We start from the raw sequence: 18,695 nt of genomic DNA, 5'->3' as shown, positions 1-18,695 counted from the left end.
CGCAAGCTTCAGCTGTCTTATTAATGTGGTTTTAATGTTAACCTTGTTGCTGTTGTTCTACATTTAAAACAATACAAAAGCAGGAAAAACACTGAATGGCCAAACTTGGAAGTCAAAGAGAAGTAAAGCATATTTTTTACTGCCCTGTATGAAGTCCACACTGAATCAAATAACCAATCAACACTGATAAGTCAGGTCAGGATTCTGTCAATGATTTACAGACTTTAACTGTGCAGTCTAATGAAATGGCCGACACGTCTCGCAGCAGGTAAGTCCTCTGAATTTAATTTAGTCTTTTCTACATGTTTCATCAAACTTGTATTTTAAAACTCTGTCTCACTTTATTTACAGTAGCAGTGGGTCTGTATTCAGACTGGGCTCTGCAGTAATACTTATTAAGTGTATTTTAAAACCTTTTATATGAGAGAAACTGTAACACTGTGTGTTGTGTGATTGTAATTCATCATTATTATAACATTCAATCAGATTTGGATATAGATTTTGTACCATAGAGATGATTATAATGAAGATATATATAATGATATAATGAAGGCTAAAAGATGAGACAAGTCCAGCATCGCCAAAATATTTAAAAATTCAGTAAGAGACAGTTTTAACCGTGCTGGAAACAAAAGCGAAAGTATAACTCTAATTTCACAATAGATAGATTAGATTGCATACTTGGACAGCTGCATAACTTTCTATAGCCTAGGTTTATCTGCACTGAGAGAAGTGAAACATTTTTTACCATTATTTGTAAATTTTGCTTTTATATTTGACATTTTGCCAGGGAATGTCTGAAAACAAACAGAAGATCAATAAGAAGAGTATACTGTATATATCATGATGATGAAGATGGTTATTTTTGTTTCTTTCATTTGAAGACTTTATTAATTCCAAAAGGAAATTGGGTTAATCAAGTCCACAAAACAGCAGAAATAAAAAATAAATAATTATATTTTATTTTTAAGCCTACTCAGGAATTACTTTATTTTTGACTGGAATGGTTATTTTGGCCAAACACCAAATCTAAAGCATGTTTCCATTCATTGTATCACTGACTTCTTTCCACATTTCAGAACTGCAGGATGCTTCACCAGATGAACAGACCGTCTCTTCAATCTCCGCTCAAAATCTTCTGTGTTTTGGTTCTCCATCTTCTGTTAACACACTCATGTAGAGGTAACTTACATACTAACATGGACTCAGGTTAATTTTGACTTTATGATTGTGTAGATGAAAAGTTGTCACTAAAGTTATTACAATTTATCCTCAATGAAACATGAATATCTGTATCGAATTATGTGGCAATCCATCCAACAGTGTCTGAGACATTTCATTCAAAACTGTAAATGTTGACCTCACGGTGGCACTAGAGGAAAAATCAGTCACCAAACTCAGTAATATTAATCTTATGTGGACAGAAGGCCATGAACTAAAAATATTAACATCTTTTTTCAGCCAAGTCTAGAAAGTGGCCAACAAAAAATCTCTTTTTATAGTATATTGATGAAAAATGTGAAAACCTTCATAAATGGATGTTTACTTGTCAGAAACTATGCAATGGACGGCAGACATTACACTTCTGACTGATTTTAAATGAAAATAGTCTAAAAGAGATGAACAGATTTAATTTTCTAGCTCTTATTGCAGGAATGAACATTTGTGTTTCTCTCCAGGTCAGCCCCAGTTAATTGGTTCATCTCAGCCTATCGTGGCAACAGTTGGTGATGACGTCATTTTGCCATGTCAACTGAAACCTGCACAGGATGTGTCTGTCCTGACAGTGGAGTGGACAAGAGCTGACCTGAACCCCATATTTGTCCATGTGCAACGTGCTGGTCAGGAAACCACAAGTGCTAAACATGAATCCTATCAGGGGCGAACATCACTGCCCATCGATGGGCTGAATCAAGGAAACATTTCACTGAAACTCTCTAGAGTGAAACTTTCTGATGGGGGGAACTACACATGCTACATTCCACACATCAATAAAGAATCTTTTGTTGAGCTTGTTGTTGGTAAGTTGACCATTTTTTTCCCTACATATTGTTTATAGTGGAGATTGGTGATGTCTATGCAAAAAAGACATGTTGGAATCATCACAGCTTTTAGCCATTACTCCTCGGCCATTGTTCTTCAGAAATGAAGAGTACAACCTCAGTCCTTAAACCACAGTTTAGATGAAGTTTAAATAGAGATCAGCTCAGTAAATAGATGTTACGAGGGAAAGTATTTTCTTAGCTGGTAGGTAGCAGTAGTATATAAATATAAATGGGTCAAAAAGCAAGTACAGTTTCCTGAAAGGCTTTTTTATGTTCATTGGAGTGTTACCTACATCCTTATAGTAGTTATACTCAAGAATAAAGCCAGTAATGAATTTTTATTGTGTTTGATAAGAATATACCTTAGAAAAATAGCGTTCAGTGTAACACTAAGTTTTGTTAAAAAACAAACAAACCCCCCCCCCCCCACACACACACACACACACATACATATATTTTGTCCATTTCTCATAATTAAATGGTTCTATATTTATATTTAAACAGGATAAGATGTTTAAAATGTCTACAGTATACAGATAATGTGTCTTGGAATACATTTAAATACCATGAAATGGTTTAAAATGATACTATCCAATATCAATACAACAAATAAATATGAATTGCATAATTAAATGTTATAAATTAGTGAAAACATGGGATAGAAACGCTGCTGTCATTCAACATAATGAATGACGTTGTGGTGTAACATGGTCTACACTCTTAAAACTGCTTATTTTAATAACCGAAATGCTGCGTTCAGGCTGCTGAGTTGTGGGTTGAGTGAGTTTGACTCAACATTGGGTTAAAATAAGTGACCCAGTGCAATGAGTTGGAGATGCAACCCAAATGACTTTCCACTCTCTTTGCTACAGCTATCATAGAAACAGTAAGAAACTATGATGAAATAAATAAAATGTAAAACAGCTCACGTGCTATTGTGTAAAATAGCTCTTTACAGCTTTACATTGCAGTGAATGTCAATTACCACAAATTAAAAGTTATTCTTTTCTGAGTGTAACACACCATTAAAAGTTTCATGAGCTACTACTGGACTTATTACTGTACTCTAAGAATTACTAATTATTTCTAGAGTTAATTATTCCAAAATTATTATTTGAAGTACAAATAAGTAATAGTATTAGAAGTAAATAGTGCTGATTTTGTAAAAAAATCAGATACTAAGGCATCCAGAGACATCTGGATCATTTATCAGGATGAAAGATAAAGTTAAAACCAACCAAGATATAAAATGTGTATTGTAAAAATATGAAATAATAAATAATTTAATTCCATCTGTGCTTTTCCTGTTGACAGGTCAAAACATCTGCCATGAAATCAAATGTTTTTGAATTTCCAAATTTCATCAATGGCAATAGTCAGATATGTGACAACAATCTGTGTTTTATGGTCCAATAGGAACCACGGTTAAGGACTTAGGAAACTAATCATCAGACACAGAACACATATGCATTTACATTTGGGGATCTTTATTCATTATTTATTTGGTGATTGTTTTGTTTACCACTGTGTAAAAAAGTTTTTTACTCCTCAGTATCAGATGTTATCCCCTCGCCTGTCATCAGTGTAGCAGGGCTGGACAGAGACAGAGGAGGAGCAGTGTTACAGTGTGAGTCTAAAGGCTGGTATCCAGAGCCTGAGGTGTTCTGGTTGGACGGTGAGGGAAACCTCCTCTCTGCTGGACCTACAGAGACAGTCAAAGGTCTTTATGGTCTCTATACTGTCAGCAGTAGAGTGACTGTGGAGAAGAGACACAACAACAACTTCACCTGTAGAGTCCAACAGTACAACATTAACCAGACCAGCGAGACACACTTTATTGTTGCAGGTAAAAGATACAATTTTTAACTCAAATGTTGGTTTTACTTTCAAATAGCTGAGGTTCAGTCTTGAATATATTACATGTTGTTTTTTGTGTTGTATCATTTTCAGATGATTTCTTTAAGGCCCAGTCCAGTTCTTTTCCTGTCATCATCGGCTTGGCTGTTAGTTTGGTTGTTTTCATCGTGGTTGTTACAGTTTCCTTTTTTGTGTGGAAAAGGAGACAAAACATGATGAGTGAGTCACAAATGAATTTTAGTGCTTTGTAAAAGTCAAGGTTTTCTCAGTAATAATGTAATAGTTACTTTTCCTGGTAATTCATTACTTTGACATTGATATAACTCAGTTACTTTTTGGGAGAAGTAATGGGTAACTAATTCATTAATTACTTTTTCAAAGTATCATACCCAACACTGGTTATAATAACACTTTATTTTACACGCCTTTATTTTTACACAGGGACCAAGAGAAGCTGCAGGGATGAAGGTGATCCTGAAATGCAGCCTCTCAATGGAGCACAGTCAGATGGAATAACACTCAATGTAAGTCCAGCAGTGTCAGATCAAGGGAAAAAAAAGGAAAATAACAAACATGTGAGTTAAAGCACAATAGAGTCATTTTTAGTGGAGGGAAAAGAAACCAAGAGCACCTTAAATATTTAAGACCAGGTCTCAAAAGAGGGGGTCACAAGAAGAAGCAGGGATTACACAAATACTAAGGGGAGATGGGTGTAAGTGTGTCATTAATGTCATGAAAGAGCATGAGAAGAAAAAGGAAATTATGTGATGTCTTAACGTCAATGCAGCTAAGATGAAGCAATGTAGTGGCAGATGCAAATCTCAAATTATATGATAATAAGCAAATGAAACTAAGCAAAAACAAAGAAACAAAAATAAAAACAACCAAACAAAACATAAAAACAAAAACAAAACACAGTACACATAAAGCAAATATACATACAAATTTAAAACATATAATACATAGTAGGGTAGATCAAATGTTATTCCTGGTTGTCCATAGTCCATGGTTCATTTTCACTGTAATTCCATCCTTAAGTAATATTATGTATTGTTTAGGTCAGAACACATCTGAAAGTAACAATCCTATCAGGTGGGAGTCCATGGCGAATATATATATATTTAGAATACAGTTACCTTTTTTTAGTATCCTAAAAATGTAATGCCGTTAAATGCATTCCGTTACTTCCCAATCCTGTCTGTCATATATGATAATGCGTTTTATTTAAAGGCGCCTTTCAAAGCACTCAAGGACCCCCTTACAAGGCACATATAACACCACAACAGTACACTAAACAATATAAATCAGGTAACATTTAGTGCAAAGATAAAGAATAAATATGAATGTGACTACAAAGTGCATTAGTACAATAAATAAACAAGAACGTGATTATATAGTTAGTATGAGACAGAGTATGCCAATCTGAGCTGCTGCGTTCTGGACCAGTTGGAGTTTGTGGAGAGACTTCCGCGGAAGACCAAAGAGTAGAGAGTTACAGTAGTCCAGACGGGATGTGATCAGGGTGTTTACCAGGATAGTGGTACAGGCTGGTGAAAGTGAGGGACGAAGACAATTGATGTTAAGTAGATGGAACTATGCAGACCGAGTAACGTTATTGATGTGGGCTTCAAAGGATAATGTGCTGTCCAGGATGACACCCAGGCTCTTTACTTGAGGTGATGGAGGAACAGTGGAATTGTCGGTGGACATGGAGAAAGTGTTGAGTGTTATGTTAATGTTTCACTCACATATTCTAATATGAGAAGCTTCAGAAGAAGCAAAACAACAACAAAAATCAAGTTCATATTCCTGTTTATTTCTGCCACTTTTTGTTTTTAGTTTTAAATCTGTCTTGAAGATGCACTTTATTCTCACTTTTTCTTATTCTGTTTGTATCATTGTATCTTAACTTTCTCTCACAAAGAACAAGTAACAATTCACAGCTGAACTCATTTGTCACACAATTCACATCAATTCTTAAAACTCATGTTTCTCATGTTCCAATGTTAGTTTTGTGTCCGTTTTTAAGATTTTTGGGCTTTTTGCCTTTATTTATAAGTGTGATAGTGGGAGAGAGGCCAACAGGAAACAGGGAAAGAGAGAGAGGAATGACCTGAAGCACAGGTCCCTAGCTAGATTCGAACCAGGGACACTGTGTTTATGTGGCACGCTCTTTAACCACCTAACTATCAGAGCAGGCCAAGATCAGAGTCTGTTTATACTGATTCTTTACCTTTGGATTAACTGTTAGCATTGATGCAGTATGTTTACAGTAGTAGTCAGAGCGCTGTGAAAATGATCTGATTGGCTGACTAGTATCCATGGAAACAGTTTAACATCAGTTCTCAGTTCAGGTAATCAGCTGATCCTTTAATAGTCCTGCTATCAGTCTAATAATCAGTCTGAGGTGTTCTGATATAGAAAATAACAGATCCACAAAGTGAGTCTATTATTTTCATATATCAGAATAGTTCATTGTGTTTTAACACTAACAGAAAATCATGTATTGCATCTTGTGTCCATTCATCTCTGATCTGATCGAGAACAAGAAGGTTCATCTTATAGTTTGACAAACACAAAAAAATGTTTGCAAGTCCAGACTGAAACCTGATTATTTATCAGTCACAGACGTCAGTTAAGATTTAAATGTTTATACATTTCTCTCATCTTTTCTCTTTTAATCCTTCAGATTGAAAAGCTGCTGCAGCTCCATGAAGAGAATCAGAGGACAATGAAAGACCTGCAGAACCTGAAGGAGAATCTGGAGACCAAGACCAAAGAGGTTCATCTCTTCATCTTCATCCTTTTGTCTTTATTTAATGTCTCATCATCTCTGCTGTTTGATGCAGATTGAATGGATCCATACATCATGTTAACTTTATTAAACTTACTTCTTCTCAGTAACATGTTGCATATAAAATCCCTTTGACTTTATATAGTTAATGTTTCATATTGGATTTAGTGTAACTGTGTCATCAGGTTGTTTATTTATTCACATGCTTTAATATTGTAACCATGTCTCTCTTTATCTCTCCCTCTTCCAGCTGGAGAACATAAAAGGTGGTCTGTTGTCTTTTATGGTAAGTGTTCATTGTATAAATGTAATGACACTCTGACATTTCAACAGAGTCTTCTAAGGAAACAACTCGACACAAAACTAATTCATTATTGTAATATATCCATTATGTTTGTATCATGGAGCCTCCTCACCTTTTATCAGCACTAAATGCTGACTGGATTCTCTGCTGCTCATTCATGAATTTCTTCATGAACCTCATTAACAGATTAAATTGTGCAGCAATGAACAACTTTATCAGAGCAGAAGAGCAGCAGAGAGAGTTTGAATTAGTACAGTTTATTTTGAGGGGAGATCACATGTTAGCACTCACACACCTGAAATAAAACTACACAGAACACTTTGAAACAAGCTGAAATGCAGCCTCTCTACTACATGTATAACTGAGTTTACTCACTTGTTATCCAACAAAAGTCAGATGATGTGGGTCATTGTGTAGTATGTTCAGTCTCATGTCTTCATATGATCCAGGGGTCAAAGGAGAAGAAAGCTGCAAAAGAAAAAGAAGTGGAGACACTGAAGAAGGAGCTGCAGACCAAGCAGGAGGAGTTAGAGACCAAAACCAAAAAGGTTCATATTTATATATTTTCCTCAAAATATTTATTTCCAGTCACAAACTTCTTTGTTTTTAGTTTCTCTTAAATATTTCCTCTGTTTTTATCCATTTACACAACATATCAGAAACAAACATTTGTACATACACAAACAACAGTAAGTTGCCACAATCATTTCTTCACAGTATAACATGATATTCTGTTCATGTGAGAGATTACTGATCATTAATCTATGCATCATGGCCTCCTTTACTACTTTTCTTGAACAATATTTCTCGTCGAAGTGAATGTTGTCTCGCAAAGCTTTAATTAAGGGGAGCACCAAAAAAAAAAAAAAAAAAAAAAGACGATGGGTTTTCTATCGCTCATTCGCACGTCATGTCTTCTTTTTATATTTTCACGTGTGGATCATTAACCTTGTTGCACCTTCTACCTGTTGAGAAGATCTCGGTCAATAGTAGGAGAGGTGAGGAGGAGAGAGGGTTAGGTTAACCTCAGGTCTCTACACTGAGCCTGAGGTACTGTAGGAGGAGCTGTGGAAGGCTAATGATGCCAAAAGTAAAATGAGTCACACTACCAAATTATAACACAATGTATATGTTGTTCTACTTATGTGATACAGGATTTGTGCAATTTACTTTTATTTCTGTGTTTTTTATTAGCAACATATTATAATTTGTGATAATTTGATTCTTTATTTAATTTATATTTATATATTAGAATTGTTTCTACTCTTTATAATTTACTTTTTAGTATTTGTGATTATATCCATAAATACCAAAATTATCCATCTATAAAATATTTATCTATATGAAGAAACCTTTTACAGTGCTGCATACTGCATATGATAATTATATATTTAGAAAGTAGAACTGAAGTGATTCAAAACAAGATGATTAGTTAAAACATTTCAAAATGCACCTGCATGATTTACATTTTGTGAATTTCATATTTTCTTAAAAATAGTGTTAAAACCTCTCATCTCGTCTTGTGAGCTGAGTGTATCGTCACAGGCTTCATTGTTTCTCTGTTGTTGTATGTTCACTAAGATATGCATTAAAATATAACATGTCTCATCTTGTCTCTCTCCTCCCAGATTAAAGAAATAAAAGCTCAACTTCAGAGGAAGGAAACTGACCTGCAGAGACAGACGGAGGAGACCAAGAACAAGGTGGTTCATCTCTCTAATGTTCTGTTTCTATTCAGATTTCAAGTTACTAGATAATTAGTAAATATCTGACATAAGTGCTTATATTAATATTAATATTACAAATGACTAAAGAGATGAAAAGTCTAGTTACTATAAAATAATGAGTTATTATTATGACATGTTGTCTGACCACATCTGAACCCAAAGTTCTTAATAATGAAGAAGAAGAAAAAGAAGCAGAAGAAGGAGACTCTCATAAAGAGAGAGGAGACATGATATCATTTAGATAGTACCACAGTTTTTCAGACAGTTTCTCCATAGTGTTGTACTCCTGTGTTCAAACCCTGCAGACTGTCTAACCTCCACAACCCTGATCTACTGTGAGAAGTAATATAAACTTTCTGTGTTTAATCTGTAACTTTCTCTCCTCTGTCTCAGCTTAAAAGATGTCAAACTCTTCCAGCCCGGTCTTCCAGCTCTCTGGTAAGTGATCATGGTAGAAATACAATAATATACTGTGTGGTTTCTGATACAGAAAATAACTAACTCAGCAGAACTCAACAACACAAACCTACAGAGATAAAACTGAGAAGCACTGAACAGACTTTATGTCTCAAAGCTTCATTTATAATCATGAATGTTTGATTCTCTCACTCATGAAGGGACTGAAAATGTTTCTACTACAGAAAAACTTTCTCTGTTGTACTAAAATCCAATATCCAGATATATAAGTATAAGATATGTCTACAGATTTCTACAATAGCTACTAAATTATCTCTGATATCCTTGTGATTTCGTAACCCTGATACTTTTTTTAACCATATTGACAACCCTACTCAGGAAACTGGAAGAACTACAAGTATGCTTCATAATAAGTTCTATGTCTTGTCTTAAGGGAATTGTAGATTTTTTATGCTTTGCTGTATTACATATATTTATACATTAATCTACATTGATCCATTGACCCATAATTAGAAGTTGACCCAACTAATTGTTTAATGAGTGAAAATAGCTTTTCTGACAGTGCCTCCAGTGGTTACTATACTCACATGACAGCTGAGGTGAAGAGCTTTCTATAACAGCTGTCTGTAGTTCCTCCTGTTGATAAGTGATGAGCTTCAAACATGCACCAGGTTCAAAGTTCAGAGGTCAATATTTCAAAGCAGGAGCCATGTTCAATCTTCAGACTGATGTTACTCTCCAGGTTGAGACCTTTACAATGATCTATTTTAATTTAGACATTTCATGGACATGACTTTTGCCAGGCACAGCATCAGAGATCACTTTGAAAGTTCAACAGGCTACATACTTTATTTATTGATTTGTTCTGTTATCTGTTATCTTTCGCCTAATGTCTTTCCGTTTGGCTTTGTTAGAAAATGTGCCATTTGGCGCGCAGGTGGTCGAGTGGTTAGAGCGCATACCATATGCGCAGCCGACCCCGGTTCTAGTCCCGATCGGAGGTCCTTTGCTGCATGTCACACCCCCCTCTCTCTCCCATGTTTCCTGTCTATCTACTGATAAATAAAGGCGTCTATGCCAACAAAATCTTTAAAAAAAAAAGAAAAAAAAAAAAGAAAATGTGCCATTTAAATGTCATCTAAAATTCAACACACCGTAAGAGGAACATGTGTAAACCACTTTTGTCAGTTTGGGACATTTATGATCTCAAAACTAAAGAGATTACCAAATAAAGCACATTTATTACCCTTACTGTCATTATAAACAGAGACAGAAAGGTCAAAGTCTTGAATTAGTAATCTGTGTGTGTTCTCTCCCACAGACACCAGGGGCAAGCCAACATGTCAACACCAATCCAGTGGGCAAAAACTCAACAGAGGTCTTTGTGGAGTTCGACCCAGATGGAAAATATCTCCGTCTCACCAACGAGTCTAAAGAGGTGATGGTGTTTGTGTGGATGAACTGTGTATAAACATGAGAACATGTACTGTTAGGTTTAGTAGCTCTACATTGATGAAGTGTATCCAGGATTATTTTAAATGGACCATTAAAGCCAAGCTAACGACCCTCTACAGTATTTACCTCAGAATCTACTTTCTCTTGTTTTCATGTCAACACTTTAAATGTCACACACTCATGGATTTAACACTGTAACATTAACTTGTTTGTTTTTCCTTCATCCTCCTTCTTGTGTCCAATTTCTCTCCTGCAGGACCTGAAACTGGAAGGCTGGAAGTTACGAGTGAAGCTCAACAATGAAAAGCCCATCATGTTCACATTTCAGAAGTCATTTGAACTCAAAGTTGAGGAGAGAGTCGATGTAAGTGAAAAAGCTATATAGCTGCTGGTGGTGTTGGCTCACTGAACATCTTATGTGGTGTGCACATTTAGACACAGGATCCTGGCCAACACAGGCCGTTGATTGATAGCAGATGATTTTCTATACAAAGACATTCAAATAAAAGAAATAAGGGTTACAACTCTGTATATTAGACAAAGGATTATAACAAATTAGGGTATCATTTAACTTACATTAGATAATGCATCCACAATCTGGAACGTTATTATTTCGCCTTACATAAATTAACTCAGGTATCTGGTTCAATACATGACACATCAAGAAAATCATCATAAATGGTAAAAAATCCATAAAGAACTCACATGGGTTCTCCTTTGTTTCTCTCTGGTATGGTGTGGAGGGAAAAGGGGTTGCAGGCCTTAAGGGAGGAGTTATATGAAGTATGGGAGATTGACAGTTATGCTGGTTGTAGGTAGAATAGAGACTGGTGATTTAACAGTAAGTCTTTGATTTCTTTAGTTCTTTCTCATTTCTCTCTTTTTTTCTCTCTTAACTTAAATGATGATTGTTGTTATAATCCATGAACTTTGTATTTTACAGATATGGGCCTCAGGTTGTGGTCCCCGTTATCCTCTTCCCTCTGACCTGACATGGGAGGACCTGCAGCGTTGGACCAAAGGAGACAAACTCCTCGTTGAGCTCATCAACTGTCATGAAGAGATCGTGAAAACCATTAAAGTATGATAATCAGCCCAGCTGACACACAGTGTTTTAATTGATCTTACAGTCACTTTTTTGCTCCTTTTAAACTAAAGTATTCTCCCTGTTTACCAACTTTTATCACCAACCAAAATTATACATTTGGGATTAGAACCTTTTAATAAATATTAAATGAAACATTGTTTTTTTTCTTGTGGTATAATTAACCATTCAAAACACATTTTGTTAAATATATTATGTTTATTTCTATTCATTTACTGTACTGTGTTTCTTACTTACCAATAACTCTTCATGGATGAGGCAAAATTTCATCCTGAGACCTGAAGGGTGAACAGAGTAAAACCTGTGAGAAGAATCAAAGTGGGAGAATTTATATCTGTTAGTGAAGTCAGTCTCATGTCTTCATATGATCCAGGTTGGTGAGGAGGAGCAGCAGCAGAGGAAGGAGAAAGCTGAAAAAGAAAAAGAAGTGGAGATACTGAACAAGGAGCTGCAGACCAAGCAGGAGGAGTTAGAGACCAAAACCAAAGAGGTTCATATTTATATATTTTCCTCAAAAGATTTATTTCCAGTCACAAAACTTGTTTGATTTTAGTTCTTTTTAAATATTTCCTAATTTATTTTAAACAACACAATAGTAACATATACTGTACAAATGACGGCAGGCTGCTACGATCATTTAACACATTATAACTTGATATTCTGTTAATATGAGACATATCATTAATCTGCATCATGGCCTCCTTTACTACTTTTCTTACTAAAGTAGTGCTTCATGTTTTATTCTTAAAATGTATATTTAACTTTAATTTAATGTGATAAAAAAACAGTGATAAACACATTTAAAAAAGACTATAATTTTTAATGTAGATGTATTATTTAAATCACTGTGGTTCAAAGTAAAAGTGGCAACATTAGAAACATGATATAATATAAATATATATAATATCTCCACAAACATGAACTCAGTTTGTGGTGCTGTGTGTTCACATGTTGCTTCTCTGTTTCAGAGCTATGAGACCAGTGATGTGACAGAGAGAGTATTAATTAATCACCACACACTCTGATCTATATTCATGTTCTCTCAGTTTCTAATGTTAGTTTTGTTTGTCTACGTTTTCAGATTGAGACTCTTCAGGAATCTGAGAAACAGCTGAAAGCTCAGAATGAGAAGGTCAGTGTCTGTTTATATTTTCTTCTTTGCTTTTGGATCAGCTGTTAGCATTGATGCAGCATGTTTACAGTGTAAGTAGTCAGGTGCTGTTAAAATGATCTGATTGGCTGACAAGTATCCATGGAAACAGTGTAACATCAGTTCTCAGTTCAGGTAATCAGCTGATCCTTTAATAGTCCTGCTATCAGTCTAATAATCAGTCTGAGGTGTTCTGATATAGAAAATAACAGATCCACAAAGTGAGTCTGTTATTTTCATATATCAGAATAGTTCATTGTGTTTTAACACTAACAGAAACACTCCAGCTAGTTTAATGTGAACAAGGACAAATACTGAGACACACAGACTCTCTGCTCTCTTCTGTTTTCACTCTGTAAACAGAGAAACACGACTTTACTCCAACTAAAGGTTAAGAGAACTTTACATTAATATTAATATCATTCTATATTAATAGCTGAATGTATTTGTCTCAAATAACTCACATTATTTTTGTCCTTTGTTAACCAGAATGTAGAAAATACTAAAATACTAAACCATGTTCTCTCAACTAATGTTAGTTTATATATCAGATTTGTTTACAGTCATGTGTTTGATCCTTTTTGAAAGTGTTTTCTCATGTTTAGCTGTTTATTAAAAAATATTTTTAAAAGTCTTTGATTATTAAATATATAAAATAAAAAGCAGAACAATTTATATCAAAATACAAACATTTTAACAGATCTAACATCCAGCAGTAGATATCTTCTGTGTTCTCACATATAGAACATGTTTATGTTCTCTGTGTGGTCCAGATTATACTTAGTGGAGTCCAAGTCAAGACTGAGACCAAAACCCAAACATGTACTTGTTCTTCAATTCAAATGCTGAATGAATCAGACCTTTAAATAGCCTTGAGTTTCTATCTTAGCTGTGATTGTGTTGTATAATAAACCATGTCTTAAAAAACAGCATGTCTCTCATCTAGTCTTTCTCCATGTCTCTCTTCATTCACAGTTGGAGAAAAAAAAAGATGAGCTCCTGAAGGAGACACAGAAGAGAGAGGAAGCTGAGAAAGAAGTGAAGGACCTGAAGAATCAGCTGGACTTAAAGCAAAAACATGTAAATGTGATCATAATGAAGTGTCTGAATGAAGATGGCTGACGTTAATGAATTACAGATATTAGTGATACACACACATAAGCAGTCACAGTGTGTCAGTGTGATACATGATGGTAGTTTAATTGATCACTGCTGTGATGTTGATTGTGTTCACCTGAATGACAAACTGCTGAGTCAGCAGAAACCAGAGTTTGATATGTGAGTGCTGCAGCTTCCTCTGCTTCATATGTGTTGAAATACAAACAATGAAACAACCAGCAACATTATGGGTTTATAACCAGAGGATGAAGAATTGGCTGACAAGTGAACATGGAAATTATAAAACATTGTTAAAGACTTTATTTAAAAAGAAACTGAACTTTATTTAAATTCAATTACTACATAAATCACTTTTTTGTGTCTTATGTTTCTGTTTAACTCATAAATGTTAGATTGATGCAAAACAAGCTGAAGTCCAGAAGTTCCAGACAGACCTAACCACCAAGACAAGAGAGGTTCATACAGTTAATACTGACTTTATTTAGCATCCACTTCTTTTTTGTTTTTGTTTTCAATGTCTCTAATGTTGTCTCACATTTTTATCATTTTCTCTTCATCTCACAAAGAACAAATTAAATCTGAACATATTTGTCACACAGTATTCACATTAATTCAGTTTTAAGGAACATTTCTCTGATCTTTTCTCTCTTAATCCTTCAGATAAAAAACAAACAGGCTGAATGTGATCTAGTCATGAAGCTCCTTGAAGAGAATCAGAGGAGAGAGGAGAGAGACCTGCAGACCCTGAAGAAGAATCTGGACACCAAGACCCAAGAGGTTCATCTCTTCATCTTCATCCTTTTGTCTTTATTTAATGTCTCATCACTCTGCTGTTTGAGGCAGACTGAATGGATCCATACATCATGTTAACTTTATTAAACTTACTTCTTCTCAGTAACATGTTGTATATAAAATCCTTTTGACTTTATATAAAGTTAGTGTTTCATATTGGATTTAGTGTAACTGTGTCATCAGGTTGTTTATTTATTCACATGCTTTAATATTGTAACCATGTCTCTCTTTATCTCTCCCTCCTCCAGCTGGAGACAATGAAAGCTGCTTGGTTTAAGGTAAGTGTTTATTGTATAAATGTAATGACACACTCTGACATTTCAACAGAGTCTTCTAAGGAAACAACTCGACACAAAACTAATTCATTATTGTAATATATCCATTATGTTTGTATAATGGAGCCTCCTCACCTTTTATCAGCACTAAATGCTGACTGGATTCTCTGCTGCTCATTCATGAATTTCTTCATGAACCTCATTAACAGATTAAATTGTGCAGCAATGAACAACTTTATCAGAGCAGAAGAGCAGCAGAGAGAGTTTGAATTAGTACAGTTTATTTTGAGGGGAGATCACATGTTAGCACTCACACACCTGAAATAAAACTACACAGAAAACTTTGAAACAAAGTGAAATGAAGCCTCTCTACTACATGTATAACTGAGTTTACTCACTTGTTATCCAACTAAAGTCAGATGTTTGTTTGTCATGTGGGTCATTGTGTAGTATGTTCAGTCTCATGTCTTCATATGATACAGGGTTCAAAGAAAACTGAAAAAGAAAAAGAAGTGGAGACACTAAAGAAGGAGCATCAGACCAAGCAGGAGGAGTTTGACACCAAAACCAAAGAGGTTCATATTTATATATTTTACTCAAAAGATTTATTTCCAGTCACAAACTTGTTTTTAGTTTCTCTTAAATATTTCCTCTTTTTCAGTTTATTTACACAACATACATATCAAACGCTGTATTGTACATATGCAAATGACAGAAAGCTGCCACAATCATTTGTGACAGATTACTGATCATTAATCTGAGCATCCTTTAAAACTTTTCTTGATAAAGTAGCGCTTCATGTTTTATTCTTGAAATATATTTTTAATTCTAATTTGTGATTATAATAAAAAACCTTCAACGGAAGAGATTGAATTGATGCAATGATAAACACATTTTAAACAAACTATTATGAATTTCAATTAGATGTATTATTTATATCACTGTGGTTCAAAGTAAAAGTGGCAACATTAGAAACATGATATAATATAAATATATATAATATCTCCACAAACATGAACTCAGTTTGTGGTGCTGTGTGTTCACATGTTGCTTCTCTGTTTCAGAGCTATGAGACCAGTGATGTGACAGAGAGAGTATTAATTAATCACCACACACTCTGATCTATATTCCACCTCTCCTTCCTTTTTCACCTACAGTATATGAACCAAAACAGAAGGTCTGCTGCACACCTAAGACCTGCTGCTTTGTACTGGATGTTACAGCTGTGTCATTAAAAGAGAGTCCCAGCAGTTACTTCAACACCTTCACAGATGTTTATCTGATGCCAGCAGCTTAAACTAGACACACAAATAAAACCAGAGCATTACACAGGCTTCATTGTTTCTCTGTTGTTGTATGTTCACTAAAATATGTATTAAAATATAACATGTCTCATCTTGTCTCTCTCCTCCCAGATTAAAGACATAAAAGCTGAACTTCAGAAGCTCAGAGATGAAAATCAGAGGAAGGAAACTAGACAATAAGGTATATTTAAAAAGTTGTTATAACTAAAATAATAAAAACAACGATAATTTAAATATATAAATAAATAAAAATAATAATAATAAAATATATACGAAAATAGACCCTGCGGTTTCTGGTGTAGAAAATAACCGACTCAGCAAACCTACAGAGACAGAACTAATTCTCATGTAGTCTCAATTTTCTGTCTCTTCTCTCTGTTTCCAGGATTAAAAGGTAGATCATTGCCAAGCAGACGCTTCAGGATGAACAGCAGAAAACGAAGTTCAGCCAAGGACCCCCAAACTGGTGGAGAGATGGATCAGGGACCCCCAACATATATATATTGTATAAAATTGTGTTTTATATTAAACTGGTCCTATAGTGTCATGTATAAATGTACGTTGTTATTGTGCATTAAATACTAAGATATTCAAATAATACCAGACATCACAACCTGCATAAAGTCATTTCAGGGAGGTCCGTTCCGGGGGTGGGAGGGGTTGCAGTCAGTGCTGGTCCGGGTGGGGTGGGAGTGCGATCGGTCTAATAAGCTTTTGCTCCAGATTCCGGGAGATCGGATCTCATTTGCGGGCGTCAGGGAGCCGCTATCAATATGCAGGAGAGTTGGGATGTCTGTAATACACAGGTTCATATATTCATGTTTTTATTTTAAACAGGTGCAAGGTACGGCCTCGTGATTGGTATAGCAACAATAGGAGCGGGTCCTCCTCGTTGGCGGGACAGGTGTTGCGAATGAACCGGTGCCCAGCTTGAAACAGCTCCTGTGTGTCGCTGAATGTGTGCACTGCTGAAAGAAATTTTAACCTTTTAATGATTTTAAAGCAAATCAAATCATTATGTTATGCTACAACCTTATATTTAATGCTCTATTCTTCCTATTTTTCTGCACTTTGTTTTTATTTTTCATATTTTTATTACTATTAGTGTTTGGATTTGGGAGTTAATTGTATGTTTTAATGTTTGTTTGTTTTTTTTATTTCTCAAATTGCATGTTTTTATGTTTTTTGTTTCCAATTCTTACTGTTAAATGTTTGTTTGATGTAAAGCACATTGAGTTACCATTGTGTATGAAATATGCTATTTGAATAAAGCTGCCTTGCCTTATCTGTTCACTGCAGTGTGTTGGTTTCATGTTAATGTGTATTTAAAGACATTTAAATTTGTGGAAAAAATTGCTAGGGGTAATATAAAAAAAAAAGTCTAATCAACCAAAACTTTCGCGACCCCCCTGAAGTACCGCTGCGGACCTCCTAAGGGTTGCGGACCCCCTGTTGAAGACCTCTGGTCTACAGTTAGCTGAGTTAACCTTAAAGGGGTTGGCAGGGTGGTTAACAACCAGGCGGGGAGTTCTGGTCCTCTGAAATGAGGCCAACGCGGAAGTAACTTAGAACTGCATTCTATCAAAAGGCCACCAGGGGGCGACCGTCTCTATACAAGTCAATGGAGAATTCACCAACTTCTCACTTGATTTCTAACCTCAGTAAACGTTTTCAAAATGTGTTTATGGTCTCAATCGCTAGTTTAAAGCCTTCTTCAATGCAGTATGATGTTTATTTGTGAAATTGTAGCCTCCCTGATTTTATATGTGACGATAAAGCAGGGTATGCATTAGGGTGTGGCTACGTCCTGATTGACAGGTTGATTGACCAATGTCCTCGAGATCCAGCCCTCGCAACCAATCGCAAACTTCTCACTCCACCCATTGCTCTGCCTCATGCCCATATAAGTAGAATCCGTGTTTTTATTTTTCCCAGCATGCACCTGAAATTTTCAAGATGGCGCTGCCTAGATTCAAAACTATTGGCTTCCAAGCAGCAGTTTACAAACCAATGGGTGACGTCATGGATGTTACGTCCATTTCTTTTATTCAGTCTATGGGTTTGCTGTGATTGTTTGTGCTGATGGACCCGCTGAGGACGATGGACCTCTTGGAGGTGATGTCATAACGTCCCGGAGAGCCGGAGGTGCTGCTGCAGGAAAGCATGGTCGTTATGGAGACGGAGGCGTCCTTGACTACAGGATTGGTGATCCCAGGTGAGCTGAGACGGAAAAGGACTGGGTTTTACTTCCTTTCACAGTGTGTTGGTACAAATACTACAGTTTTACTATGTTTTTACTACTACTACTAATGTGTTGTATTTTAAAAGCTTGTTATATTATCCGTTGTGTA

At 35.5% G+C, this 18,695-nt stretch overlaps 1 protein-coding gene across 1 annotated transcript in view; it reads left to right on the top strand.

Moving 5' to 3' along the window:
* Positions 1 to 221: 221 nt before the first annotated feature.
* LOC128384063 (uncharacterized) overlaps positions 222 to 18,695 on the top strand; it is a 111,380-nt gene continuing 92,906 nt past the window's right edge. The window contains exons 1-4 of the mRNA XM_053343640.1: positions 222 to 268; positions 1,080 to 1,182; positions 1,680 to 2,021; positions 3,598 to 3,765. Of these exons, the coding sequence (XP_053199615.1) occupies positions 1,089 to 1,182; positions 1,680 to 2,021; positions 3,598 to 3,765 (604 nt within the window). The 5' untranslated portion in view covers positions 222 to 268; positions 1,080 to 1,088. The remainder of the gene's footprint in view (positions 269 to 1,079; positions 1,183 to 1,679; positions 2,022 to 3,597; positions 3,766 to 18,695) is intronic.

This window comes from Scomber japonicus, chromosome 22, assembly GCF_027409825.1.
Source record: "Scomber japonicus isolate fScoJap1 chromosome 22, fScoJap1.pri, whole genome shotgun sequence".
In the NCBI taxonomy this organism is placed as follows: Eukaryota; Metazoa; Chordata; class Actinopteri; order Scombriformes; family Scombridae; genus Scomber; species Scomber japonicus.
This window is presented reverse-complemented; position numbering and strand designations above follow the sequence as displayed.